A 15,237-nucleotide genomic window follows, 5' to 3' on the forward strand; every position below is an offset into this window, starting at 1 on the left:
TACGTGAAATAATTAAGACATACTTGATACGTGAAAAATAAATTAAATTTGTTTATTTTTTATACATACCTTTTATTAAATAGTTTTGTTACCATAAATTATAAAAACAAAACAAATTGTTTCCTTTTCGTTTCACGTATCAAGTAGGTATTAATTATTCCACGTAGGTATGAGTAGCTTACTTTTGAAGTCATTTGTACATGATTAAATTGATTGATGAATAATGATTACAATAAAATTATTTGAATCACCTATAAGCAGCGTGACGTTAAATTGATGTCATCGGCATGAAAACGACGGGGCCCGATAATGATGTTATTGTTAGTAAATTTTATTATAATCCTAGCTAGGGTAAATTGCCAGTTAAATTGTTAGGTTGATTATGTTGTGTCTTTGTGACATGGGAGTTTCCTGACTGGCCGCGTTCATGACATCCGGTAAACGGTGAGGTAACCGAGAGCCCTATCCAGTAGGGACGCAGAGGCGACAGGGAACACTCATGACACACACCTCCTTCAGTGATAGTTGTTCCAGATCAGCGTGAGGTATCTAAATGAATGAGGCAGTTAAATAATACAAATTATTTGGTTCATCAAATCTATTGTTTCATTTATAAGTTAAGGGTGACATCAAACTTGTTCTGGCTCAAAATAAGTTATTTTTACAGACATTAATCAAGGGGCCAATATACCTTTTGGTTACCTTTCGTTCACTCTGCATTATTTTTTTGCGGAGAGTTGCCTACACACGACCACACCGCACCTGTAAGATGGGCACCGCCGATGACCTTAGTGCGATACGGTCCTCGTACGGTCATGTTTTAACAGCTTTACGAGAAACACCAGACCACAGAATAAACGGCACAAGCCGGGATATTAAATGACCTTGAATTGCGCGCCGTTTACGTCCAGTCCGCGTACGACTGCGAGCTGCGTGCGGTCGCAATGTTGCACACAAACACGAACACCCGATAAGCCTCGCGCCGCGCCGCCTCCCTGCAGCTACAAACGCAATAGTGCCTATGGACGTGCAGATAATTAAAAATGCAAACTTATATGAAATTATGACTATGACGTTTACACAGGCAAGGCTATCAAAATCGTTGCCAACGTAGCTTGGTCTGAGTCTAGCTGGTTTGAGCTGACTGGTTTAATAAATGAAACGATCATGAATCATGACATCTGCAATAACGTGATTGTTTAATTTATTAGTGACTAACATTTTTACTTATAATCTAAAAGACTAGTTTTTAATCACATAGACCCATTTCAAATTAAGCTGCAAATCTTAATAGAAAATAAGATCACTAATTAAGTATTAACTATAATCTAGATCGTCATTATCATCACAGTTAATATTATACACATTAACATTGTTTTGTTTGTGAGATTTGTTTAAAAACATCGGAACCAATAGCTAGGTACTATCAGCTGCAAAAGTGCATGGCGAATTTATCAATGAATGCCTTCATAATTTCTCCATGCACTTTTGCAGCTGATAGTACATTGCACTACAGAACGTGTGAAGCCCGTTCCACATGCAAAACTACATACCGGATGTGGCCTACAACTGGTGCATTCAACCAAACTGTATGATACTCCTCAATCTGACCAACATTGGTTCAGCAACTTTTAAAAATTACTTTACTATTTATTTAAACAACCTTTGTCAGTTTATTAGTTGCAATTTTGTAATATTTAAATAGTGTCAGTCAATTGTAAATAGTAATTATTAGTGTTAAGAGTAATTACACTTCAATGGAACAGTGCAAATCAATATTTATTTATATATATATATGTTTATTGTATACCTACATTTGAGGACTATCGTTAACATACGTTTTAATTATTCACTCCTGTTACTGGCCACAACCAGTATAACTCAGATAAATTTAGTTTTATTTGTAAAAGGTGAGCTCACGTGGGGGTAGCCTCTAGTAAATAATAGATATAGAAAAAAAATACAAAACATATCTAAAGAGACCTATTCATATAGTTTAAGTATTTGTTTATAAATTGCATGGACAATGGGGTTGGATCAAAGCAGTCACCACATAACGCCAGCATAGCAGCAGCAGCTGTCAATCCCTTAAATTGGCTCAAAAAAAATTTTTGTTTTGGAAGCAGCCATTCAAATGAAAATCTCATTGAAGGAAGTTTGGTACAGGAGCAATAATCCTATGATGGCACCATCAATGAAAAACTTTGACAACCCCATTTTATAGGTATTATATTATTTCCCCACCAGCCCCTCCTTGATGTTATAAGTGTTATGACCTTATGACTAATTACGAGTATTCATCTTTAAATGTGTTATGCAATTTTATAAATGATTAAATAAAGTAATAACATTACTATTACAGTTTTCATTATAGAATTACATATTTGATATGTGGCCAAGCTGCACTAGGGGGTTTATAGACAAAAAATAATGTGTGAACATTTTATAGGAAATTTGGCAAGATTGCCACATCTCACTTATTTATTACCTAATCAATGTCTAAAATAATATAACAACATCTTAATTACAAGCGAATTATTCTTGTACATACTACTATTTCAGATCTAAACACTAGATTAACAGGTGTATTCATTTAAAGATAGCATAGCACATTAGCTTTCATTTTTTGTTTCATATTATGTAGTTGCCTAGTATGAAAATAATGACTTGTTTTTGGTTTGTGCTGTTGTTTAATTTTAATATACTGTAGGTATAAAATACCATTTTATACTAAAACTGTTTTCAAGAATAGTCATGGCTACTAACAAGGAAAGTTGAAATGATTTAATTATTCGTCTTTTTTAGTATCCTTAAATAGATGCTGCTTGGCTAATGTGTATGCCACACCTATGGTCAGACAAGAAACCACAGTCCCCTGGGCAGCCACACGCAACTGCATGAGAAATACGCTTGTACTCATTTTACCTCGAGTTTTGAATTTATAAGCCCCCACTCCACAAACTCCAATCAGTCCTAAGATACCTAGCAACATAAAAAAAACCACAGTTAATAAATATAAATAAAATGTAATGAGCAAACCACGTAAAAAAAAAACTTTATAATGGGGAAACATCCTGAAGAGAAGATCGAGATTATTATATTAACACTAATTACTTCAAGAAATAAAAAACTGACCTAGTCTCATATTTTTGATAATTTTAGTCTTAGTAGTTTCGGAGATGAAGGGTTGTTACTTACCTATAATCATGAAAGGGGAATCCTTAGACTTTCTGGCCAATTTATCTGCCTGAGATTCATCATTATAATTGAAAGCTGGCCGAGAGCTTGCCATAATTCTGTAATAAATAAAAATTACTGTTAAACACATTTGTGGATTTCGTGGTTTTAAAAGTATATGAAAATACTTTCGGCTAAATTTCCAGTATGCAAACAAAATTCACTTACCTAATTATTAAGTTGTGGACTAGCAGGTAATTTATATAATATTTAAAAGAAATCCTTACATTGCATCACTACAAAACTATGGTCAAGGTTATATCAGTCAGATACGTTACGTCATTTTTTGACATTGGCTCTGGAGAGAACGCATGCGTTCAGTGAAAAAAAAAGAAAGCGTGCGTTCAGTGGGGCGTTTTTTTCTGAAGTATAGTGCTAACACACGACCGTATTCAGTCTGTTATAATTAGGGAATCTGAGGCACGCCACAGACTGGTGCCCACAGACCAACCCCTATAGACATCCATTACAAGACGACTCGCGGTCGCCAGCCTTCCTAGTATTTGCACTGATATAAGCGCGGGCGCTCGCCGTGCCCGATCAGTATCGACCAAGTAACAGACCCGAAAGCAGCGCGTGTTTTTCGCACTAAAAAATTGGAAAAGGGTATTTTGATGCCTTAAAGATGTCCACCTGTAGTGTGAAATGGTGTGGAAAGGTAACAAGAAGCTCAAATTTAAAAACAGACGGCATTACATTCCACAAATAAGTCATATTTATAATTTATTCAGAGCCGGCATAGGTCAACTTACATTGGCCACTTACGCGTCAGTAGAGGGACAGTCATACTTCTGTCCCTTTTCATCTGGCGCGACTGCCCGCCGTCCTTGAAACGGCCAATCACAGCGCGCTTAATACATTCCCCGCCCGCTCCTCGCACCCCAAACACTGGTGACTCGTATCGCGAACAAAATATACAAGATTTCTACTCTATAGGAGGTTATCTATGCTGGTGCCTAAAGCCTGATCAGGAAATATACACATTTGTATATTTATATACGACTATTGTCAAGAGGGCACTGTTATAAATTCACGGGAAGCATGGTCGCGCGATAAAATATCAGGCCGTCCCTATCGCACTATTAGTAAGTGCGATAGGGACGGCCAGATGTTTTATCATTTATCGCGCGACCATGCTTCCCGTGCTCTGATGTTCTGCACGGGAAGCATGGTCGCGCGATAGACGATAAAATATCAGGCCGTCCCTATCGCACTTACAAATAGTGCGATAGGGACGGCCTGCTATTTTATCACTTATCGCGCGACCATAATTGCCTGCCTGTTGTATACGGTGACAGTTCACTAGAGTATGAAAAAAAATAGTTCTAATGAAACTCCGCAACATGGCGCTTAGTCTTGATAGATCAGTCAATGAATGCTCAAAAGGGGGGTCTAGGTGGAATGGCCGAAAGCAGAAAGTTTCACTACGGGATGTTATTAGGGGTAGTTAGGAGACATACATACTAAAAGTCCTCGGACTTTGGACGTGAGCTCGAAGAGGGGGGATGAAAAAAGGTCCCATTTTTTGGTTTTTTACTCATATTTAAAAAACTATGCGTCATACGAAATTTTGGTTTACCACACCTTGAAAGCTTATAAAATTCTCTATAACTTTGATCTAGAAACTTTTTTTCTATTCTCAACCATTATCTAGGTATGAGCACCTAAAAACTGTAAATTTTTTAAAAATCGTTTCCCCCCACTTTTTGCTTCATACATTGCTCCATATCTTGCAAAATATTTATCTTAGACAAAAGTTTTCTTAAAAAATCTTGTAGATCATTCAAATACCTTTCATAATATGTATACATATGCTTCTGGGTCATGTACCGTTGAATAATTATACGACTTTAAAACGAAATGAAACAACAAAAATGTATGTGATACTGATAAACGTGTAAAATATGTATTTCATGAACATGATTGTATTACGATGCTGTATAAATGCATTCACACAACAGGTAACAATACAATTAGCAGTATATAAAGGCCTTCTCACACCCACATCTACCACTACTAGTTACAATCTGTGGTGCACCGGCAAAATATTGACTTCAGTATTTCTTCCGGAGCAGCTGGTACTTTGGTTTGCACAGGAATCAGTAATTTGCTTTCGTTCCGTGCCCATTCCCCATTCATCATCCTCCTTGCGTTATCCCGGCATTTGCCATGGCTCATGGGAGCCTGGGGTTCATTTTGACAACTAATCCCAAGATTTGGCGTAGGCACTAGTTTTACGAAAGCGACTGCCATCTGACTTTCCAACTCGAAGGGTAACTAGAACTCAATGGAATTAGTCCGGTTTCCTCACGATGTTTTCCTTCACCGAAAAGCGACTGGCAAATATCAAATGACATTTCGCACATAAGTTCAGAAAAAAGTCATTGGTATATTAGGGAGGGAGGTAAAAAAAGTGTGGAATACTAATTAGAGCTCCTGGTCGTGACCGTGTTTCGTGTACCCGTAGCCGAATCTCCGTTGCCGTGTTACTCGGCAACGGAGATCCGCTCCGTTTGCTCCGTGTGATTCGGCTACGTGTAATTAAGATACGTAGCTACGTGTACACGGAGATACGTATCTTATTTATACGTAGATCGGATCCAGTCGTGACCGTGACGTTTAGTGTAGATTTTATGCGTGTCACTAAGACCCCCGAATGTAATGCAAGGGGCGAGTTTTTAATTTCAGTTTCCATATTTTTGCATTTTAAATAAAGTTTTAAGAGTGATCAAAAATAATAAGATGCAAATATTATCATCATCATCATATCAGCCGAAAGACGTCCACTGCTGGACATAGGCCTCCCCCAAAGATTGCCACAATGACCTGTCCTGCGCCACCCGCATCCAGCGGACTCCTGCGACCTTCACCAGGTCATCAGTCCACCTTGTTGGGGGCCTACCCACGCTTCGCCTTCCGGTACGCGGTCGCCACTCGAGAACCTTTCCGCCCCAACGGCCATCGGTTCTACGTGCGAATATTATTTTGGAGGCAAAAATAATAGACCAGTACAAATTGTAAAAGATGTGTATCAAAAGAATTCGCGTATAATCAACGTATAAAAAAATAGGTAAAATTCTAATTTTCATTCACATGACACAGACTATAATTAATCAACTTTTTTTAAATAATCTAACATGTACAGTCAGCGTCTTATAGTTGGTAGTATCCGAAGTAGTCAAATAGTTTGTTATTTTTGCTTTCACTTAACTTCACAAACAATAGGAACACATGGTACTTAACAGGTAAATCCCAAAGCCTTGAAGGTAATTATTATCAATGGCCCGCAAACTATTGTTTGTTATCTTTATCTGCACGTGCAACTATTTCTTAGTATTTTCACCGACGAAAGACGGTTGTCCAGCCAGTAATAATATTTATGAACAACGGTGTATATTATTATTTCACTTAAAATACTTTTAAATTGTTGCATTGGTCTACCTGTAGCATTTCTTACTAGGGAGTAAATATTAATTAGAGATATTAATATATTTATTTGGATGGACTTTCATATTCATCGACATCCCCAAGTAGGTACCTAGTACCTACCTGAGGTGCGATTTTTGATTCTCATCGGGTGGCTTATTTCGTACTAAATAGTCATCGGCTGCATACAAAACAAGGCACCGGTGAGATTCAAAAATCCCACCAATACCACCTCTGGTTTTTTTTGTACAAACTCATAATGTCTGGTTATCAGAGAACAGAATAATACCAATATGTAATTACTTAAAAAACATCTGGAATCAAATCAATGCAAAGACCACGAGTATAACACATAATGCGAAGGGTCCGTTCGACACTTACAAGCTCTCTTTCAACAACCGAGCGGAGCGGAGCCGAAGCCGAGATTCGCGGGAACGTAGCCGAATCCAGAAACGGATACGTATCTTTGACGTGACCGTGTAGTACGGGATCTTAGCACCGCCGGTGCTAAGGCTACGTAGCTACGGTTCCGCGTGTAACACGTATATCACAAGCCCTAATTATAACTTACACGTGTTTTAATTTACTCGCTGCCTCTTTGGGCGGGATGATACTAATCGGTCTTCTTTGTTTGTTTGAAATGCTGTCGGTCTCACACACCTTACTACTGTCAACACTGCAATTCTCTATTACTTATAACTTTGTGTGTTACTGTGTTTGTTGTCCCAAATAAATCAAACAAATTGAAACCTGTTTCTTCCATGTCATCTGGATCAGATGTGACAACTGTATCTTAGACAATATCCTCCCCGCCGTTATCATCCCTGTCTTCCTCTATCCTGGGGGTGTCGTTGACTTTCGATCCGGAGGTTGCGGGTTCGAGCCCGGCTCGTACCAATGACTTTTTTCTGAACTTATGTGCGAAATGTCATTTGATATTTGCCAGTCGCTTTTCGGTGAAGGAAAACATCGTGAGGAAACCGGACTAATTCCAATGAGTTCTAGTTACCCTTCGGGTTGGAAAGTCAGATGGCAGTCGCTTTCGTAAAACTAGTGCCTACGCCAAATCTTGGGATTAGTTGTCAAAGTGAACCCTAGGCTCCCATGAGCCGTGGCAAATGCCGGGATAACGCAAGGAGGATGATGAATGGGGATGGGCACGGAACGAAAGCAACTTACTGATTCCTGTGCAAACCAAAGTACCAGCTGCTCCGGAAGAAATACTGAAGTTAATATTTTGCCGGTGCACTACAGATTGTAGTAGTGGTAGATGCGGGTGTGAGAAGGCCTTTATGTACAGCTAATTGTATTGTTACCTGTTGTGTGAATGCATTTATACAGCATCGTAATACAATCATGTTCATGAAATACATATTTTACACGTTTGTCACATACATTTGTTGTTTTATTTCGTTTTAAAGTCGTATAATTATTCAACGGTACATGACCCAGAAGCATATGTACACATATTATGAGAGGTATTTGAATGATCTACAAGATTTTTCAAGAAAACTTATGTCTAAGATAAATATTTTTCAAGATATGGAGCAATGTATGAAGCAAAAAGTGGGGGGGGAAAACGATTTTAAAAAAATGAACAGTTTTTAAGAGCTCATACCTAGATAATAGTTGAGAATAGAAAAAAAGTTTTTAGATCAAAGTTATAGAGAATTTTATAAACTTTCAAAGTGTAGTAAACCAAAATTTCGTATGACGCAAAGTTTTTGAAATATGAGCAAAAAACCAAAAAATGGGACCTTTTTTCATCCCCCCCTCTTCGAGCTCACGTCCAAAGTCCGAGGACTTTTAGTATGTATGTCTCCTGACTACCCCTAACAACATCCCGTAGTGAAACTTTCTGATTTCGGCCATTCCATCTAGGATCGTTCGTTGACCAAGCTACGAGGAGAATTTTAAATCTCTACTAGGTACGCGATTTGGTTCATTTCGTATTCTTATTCCGTTACATAATATGTTCAAGACTCGAGAGAAGAGAAAAAGAAAAATCGAAGAACACTGAAATCACTCTTCTATTTTTTTATTTATTATTTTTTATTTATTAATTTTATTATCTTTTCACTAAGTGTCGATTTCCTAACTCGAAATAAATTTGATCCACATACAAACTGCCGTACCTTTTTTAACTCCCTAAAAAGACGATAATCCGAAAACACTGAAATTACTTTTCTTCCATTTTTCCATCGTTTTAAGTTGATAACTCAAAATAAAATTTGTTCCCCGTCATACAAACTTCCATTCCTAACACATACCTACCGATATAAAAATCAGCCATGAAGATTTAATTTAGCACTTCCTTTCATCTTCAGGCTTCAGCACTTGGTGCCAAAAAAACGTGCGACGTCAAACGCCGCAGAAATGCAATATATATCTATCGCTCTTGCGTATTGGCGCGACAGAGACAGACTGCAGCCATTCGGCTACGAGGCCTGCGTTTTTCCGCACAGACAATACGTACTTTTATACACCGTGCTTTTTTTGATTTCTGTTTAATTCGACAGCACGTTAGCCGGCGAATGTCAAAATAAATAACATTAGGAAGTAGTGAAGGTTGTGATTCACTTGTTCAGTTATTAATTTTTATTTTATATTTCAATAACAGTAAGAGTTATTCATACCCTAGTTTCTTAGAGAAATACTTATAAATTGTATTTGAGCTAAAGAACCTTCCCTTAAAGTTTAACGGAAATCAATAAAAACAGGTTGTATAAATGCCCCCTAAACCCCACAAATCCCTTGGTTTTTTGCCCATGGGCAACTTTGTCGCCGCAACGGCCTATTTTGTCTCTTGGATGTGTTTTTATGAAACGATGCATCGCTACGTGTAAGCACTTTTATACTAGTAGTAGCTGCGCTGGTACCCTAGTGTAAGAGCATGCGACTTTCGATCCGGAGGTCGCGGGTTCGAACCCCGGCTCGTACAAATAACTTTTTCGGAACATAAATAAAATAAATATTATAGGACATTCTTACACAGATTGACTGAGTCCCACGGTAAGCTCATGAAGGCTTGTGTTATGGGTACTCAAAATACTTATATAAGGTCAGTGCGGGCAAGACCGGCATAGTTTATTTGAAATAAAGTTTGAGTGGATAAAACTCTATAATTAATGCAGTCTGGCGTAATGCGCATGGTCCTATGGGATAGAAAATATTATATTTTACAAAGCTTTTACAGTATTTTGGTGAAGTAAGGTACTTTTAAGTGATAAAAATCACTTTTTTTAAGGCTCGGCGGGTTGACCGTCCTCCCGCGATGAGCACAGAAAGACCGTCTAGTGCTTGTTGTCGCGTAATTTCATATGAGACTAAGTTCCAAAATCATGATCATTGATATTTTACGTAATAACGGGGCAGAATGTGCTAAGTAAAATCCATAAACCTACGGACCAAATTGACAAGTAAGTGTGAACAAATGTTTCCACAGTTTGGCCAGTGTCGTTCTTATCGATATTAAAATTATTATGACATCGTAGGTTTAAGGTGCACCCAGACGAGACAATCAAATTGGCAATTTGATCGGCTAATCAATATACCAACTTTTTGGGTCACTATCAAGTTTATCTTATCGCTAAACGACTATTTCGGCTAGATGTCAGAAAATGTAAATATACAGTCAGCATAAAGTCAATTCAGCTGGGATGACTTGAAAGTAGAATACTCAATCAGCAAGAAGTTAATTTAACTGGATGGCTAAGACTTAGAATGAATGAGTAGCCAAACGTCTGGAAATATACATAGTCCGTATGATTAGCATATCTAAAAAGTCAAAAGTGAAGTTAGTTAATTGACGTCAACACAGAACGCTACAGTAGCAAAACGTCCGGAATTATAATGTGTCATGGACGTCATGGTTTATAATAAATATGTAACAGTTCTTATTAACAGTGCGAGAAGGTTTGAATTCTCAAGGCACTTAAGCATTTTAAAACCAGACGTTTTGCTAACGGGTCGTTTGGCGTTTATTCTTTTTAGCAATAAAAACATTAAACAATCCAGACTTTTTGCTCCTCGACTGTTTAGCGTTCATGTCTGTTTTGTAATACAGACATTCGAAGATGAAGATGTTTTGCAGTTAGATCATTTTAAATTGTTACGTTTTAAGATCCAGACGTTTTGCTAAAGACGCATTTAGCATTCATGTCTACGTAGCCACAAAGACATTTATTTATTTATTTATTTATTTAGTAAAAACATGTTTGCATGACATTACAGTAAAACCAATGCGTCACGAAACTTAGATAACAAAAAACAGAGAAAATAATGAAAACAAAATTAAAAATAAAATTAAACAATTGATTTGGGCGATGACGTCACAGCGTGGCTCCGTTGCGTCGTTTGCCCCGGCGACCAGTGATCGACGTTATTCCTGGTGAGCATTGGAACCATGTCAAATAACACAATCCAGACATGTCAGCTATATAGTCTTTTAGCGATAAGGTAAATTTGATAGTGACCCAACTTTTTCAGTGATTTCGACAGATCAAAAGGTCTGTAGACCCCTAATTAGAGATATTTTTTTTATTTCAAAGCAGCAATAATATGATATGAAAATTATGTAGATATTTTTTATGATACTTGCCATAGCTTGACGGATACTTTATCCACACAGATTTGTGATAAAATTGAAAGCAGAATACACCGCCTGGGAATGAATAATATTTTATAATAAAAACTACTAATAAAAATGATCGTCGGACAGGGTATTTTATTTTTTACCTACAGGCTCGGGAACCTTTTTATGTTTTAAAACTAGTGGGTAAAAACAAAAACGCATGGTATCATATACCGAGGTAACCATCCACTACCTCGAAAATAGAACAAACCAAAATGTGTACCTCTTATTTGAAATTAATATATACTTATTCTTGATTTTAAACTTGTCTGTTATATGTACTTTACAACTTGTCGATATATTGTTATCGACATATACCCTTCACTATTTTTATTTTGCTGTTCCTGGTAACACTTTACCTGTCAGTCATTTGTCAATTTAGTCCGTAGGATTGTGGATACTACTTTTAGATAACTATTAAAATAATGTTGAAATTTTGAACATATAAGCATTTTTCTATTTATAAGGCAAGACCGGCATATGTCCCGTAGATGGGGTTCATAACCTTTTCTTTTCAGGTCCAGATATTGCATAATACTGTTTTTCCAACGAACACCTGCGAATACAATTTGGTCACGATATTACAGGCTTATATAAATCCAACTACTTATCTGTTTTTGAAACTATGTTAATTAAGAAAACGTAATAGGATATTAAGATACGTGAATTAGTTTGGTAACATTTCTTAGCAATGCTTGGTTTTGCTATAGTCACTACAGTATGAATGAATGCGTAATTTTTTTTCGTCACACTCGCACACTAAATGTGATTGTACACGCAGGCGGAGCGTGAGTTATAGAAAAATCGTTCTCCCAAGGGAGTTGTGAAATTTCTAGTACCGTATTCAATTCTTTTTATCTTTTTACATATTTTTATGTTCCAAGTGTGATGAAAAACATTGTGTTTAACTCGGGGAGTATGAATATTACAAACTCGAGTCTTGGAGGAGCTGAGTGGTTCTTTTCTGTTCAAGGATTTTATGTTGCCAGTATAACATATTAATTCAATGAAAAGAGTTTTGACATTATGTTTCATGATCGTTTATAAATTGTTGTAGATTAAGTTCGTACTACTGATTTGCAGTAGGTACATTCATTATTAATATTTTGGTAATTTCCTCATAGGTGACGTGAAAAATTATATATGTCACATGGTAGCAAAATTATTTCCACCTTGAGCGTTAATACTTGAATCCCTCACTACGCTCAGGATTCTAATTTTGAATCCCGAGCGTAGCGAGATTAGAGATTCCTTTACTTCGTTCAGGATTCAATAAACACCCTTTGCCTCATTTTGCTCGATTACGACTTCAAAAACTCAGTAGAGATTCAGATGTCATTAATACATAAATATTTACATAAATATTTGTATACTTAATACATAAATATTTGTTTCAGTTATTAAAAATAGCAAACAATATACAAGTCATGTCTATACATTCTTCCGAAGAATGTATTGATAGAATCTATTTTTGATGCACTTCCTAACGCCAGCGTATATCGACGAGGAAGACGAAATGATTTTGCTTGAGAAGTGCACAGTTTGTGCCACTAGTCATAGTTTCGATATGACCCTCTGTGCCTCCAGGGTTCAGTTTCTGCCGTCTGACGAACAACCTTTATCAAATATGTTTTGTCAAGGGTGCGCAAATATTATGTTTTCTGTTTAAATAAATAATTGGATTCAAAATGCTTACTTTTATTTCTAAAATACATAACTCTCTTTTGAAATATTTGTCGCCGCATGTTACACAATCTATACAAACACTACCAACTTAAATATGATGATGAGTAATGCAGTGTAAGTTGGCTTAGTTCTGTTCACCACTTATAATTCTTCACAACTATGTCATTTTTATTTAATACTTTCGAATGATATTAGTAACAGTAACACCATACGAATCATTACCAAAACTGTATTTCGAAGTTAAAATCAAAAACGGTACAACTATCATAAGCAAAAAACGTACTTATATATTGATATTGTTTACACTCGACTTATTTCCAATAAAGCCTAAAAAAGGTTGGCAACTCCTTGTTTATCGTATGCCGGTCTTGCCTTTCTCTTTTATGCCGGACTTTCTGAGTAGGCACAATTTCTAAGTTACATATTTCAGAACATAAAACAAGAAATTGAACGCGTTTTGAGTAGATTAATAGAACTAGTCAGAAAGAACGGTTATTAAATGACTACGTTACATACATGATATACAAATATTCCGACTGCTTCTATTTTATTTTAATTTTTTGCGGAACCATGTTGAACTCGATGCTCGAGTTCGAAACACGAATCAAGTTTATTGTTAACTAGTGTTCGTCCTAGGGATATGTATTCAAGACCAATGGCTTAAGGATGAAAAACTGGTATACCTTCGGAGGTGTGAGAGGCGTAGATATATAAACACAAAAGTTATTGTCAATAGACGGTCTTTCCGGGTAGACGGTCTTCCTCACACTGACTTTACATAGAAAACATCCATGACTCAGGAACAAATATCTATGCTCATCATACAAATAAATGCCCTTACCGGGATTCGAACCCGGGACCGACTAGGCCAAGCCGGTCGTCAACAACAACAAATGTCATTTGATATTTGCCAGTCGCTTTTTGGTGAAGGAAAACATCGCGTGGAAACCGGACTAATTCCAATAAGGCCTAGTTACCCTTCGGGTTGGAAGGTCAGATGGCAGTCGCTTTCGTAAAACTAATGCCTACGCCAAATCTTGGGATTAGTTGTCAAAGCGGACTTCAGGCTCCCATGAGCCGTGGCAAATGCCGGGATAACGCAAGGAGGATGACGATGAGTAGGTAGTTGCAGCGACAAGTTGTCCGTCCTACAGTCGAGTTCATAAATATGTGTACAATTCTTCACCTTAACTTAAGGTGAAATAATGTACACATATTTACGAACTCGACTGTACAAGAATAAAATATTACATACCTACTTATTAGAAATTATCACTTTTAAAATCGAATGTCTTGTGAGTGTAGGTACAAGATTACAATTGCTCGCGTAATAACATTGCTTGTGGAGCATGATTAGGTATTAAATGAAAATTGCGAAGTATTTTTCATGTTGAAATTCAATATGATCTGTAATTGTGGTCCCATCGTAAGGCAATCAATTTATTAACAATATAAGTTCAGATTCTAATAATATACACATATTTTTAAAGTATAAAAAATATAAAAACAATAAGCCAGTATATACAAAACTACTCATAGTCAAACTTAACTATTTACCTACCTAAATGTTTCTTATAAGTTATAACAAAATAGTTTTAAACGTTTAAAAAAGAAACAGCTTTTTATTTGCTTAACTACACTTAATGAATTAGGTAAAATCACTATTTTTAATTTAAGTTTTCATAAATACGAGTTAAATTATCAACGTTATAGCTGTAAGTAAAAGATATATAAATAAATAAATGAATTAGACAGGTTTTTCATTATTCAAATATATGCTATAGGAACAAGGTAACAAACTATAACTGGTTGACAAAGCTTTCGGGAGTACATAGCCGAATGGAATTTTAAGTTGCAAAAATACAGCTTAGGTCTGACAAGACCAAAAATGGCAAATCAATAATAATAACAAGAATATCTGTTTGTGGTATTAAAACTTGTGTAGGTAATCCACTCTTAAAACTAACTTTGCCACCGGATGGAACACTATTTTTTCACCACACCAACACGAGAAAATAACTAACTTGGTATGGTATACAGGGTGTCCCAAGACTATGGGACATGAACGGAAAGTACCTTAAATATCGTAGATAGGGTATTTTGCTACAAGAAGACTTTAATTTATTAACATCAAAGTAAATCAGATCCATCAATTTATTACATTTATGATTCAAATACATAATTATTTATTGTAATTTATTAAATAAACCACATTTTTTAATACATAATTTAATAGCAAGCACGATATATATCGG

General features: G+C 36.4%; 1 protein-coding gene across 1 annotated transcript; it reads right to left on the bottom strand.

Annotated features, from left to right (window-relative positions):
* Positions 1–580: 580 nt before the first annotated feature.
* On the bottom strand, positions 581–3,599 carry LOC125241303 (HIG1 domain family member 1C-like). The gene is made up of 3 exons (XM_048149709.1): positions 3,406–3,599; positions 3,199–3,296; positions 581–2,982 (listed from the first exon to the last, which is right to left on the bottom strand). The coding sequence occupies exons 2-3, from the start codon at positions 3,290–3,292 to the stop codon at positions 2,789–2,791; spliced, it is 288 nt and encodes a 95-aa protein (XP_048005666.1). The 5' UTR covers positions 3,293–3,296; positions 3,406–3,599; the 3' UTR covers positions 581–2,788.
* Positions 3,600–15,237: the final 11,638 nt, after the last annotated feature.

This window comes from Leguminivora glycinivorella, chromosome Z (genome assembly GCF_023078275.1).
Source record: "Leguminivora glycinivorella isolate SPB_JAAS2020 chromosome Z, LegGlyc_1.1, whole genome shotgun sequence".
Classification (NCBI taxonomy): domain Eukaryota; kingdom Metazoa; phylum Arthropoda; class Insecta; order Lepidoptera; family Tortricidae; genus Leguminivora; species Leguminivora glycinivorella.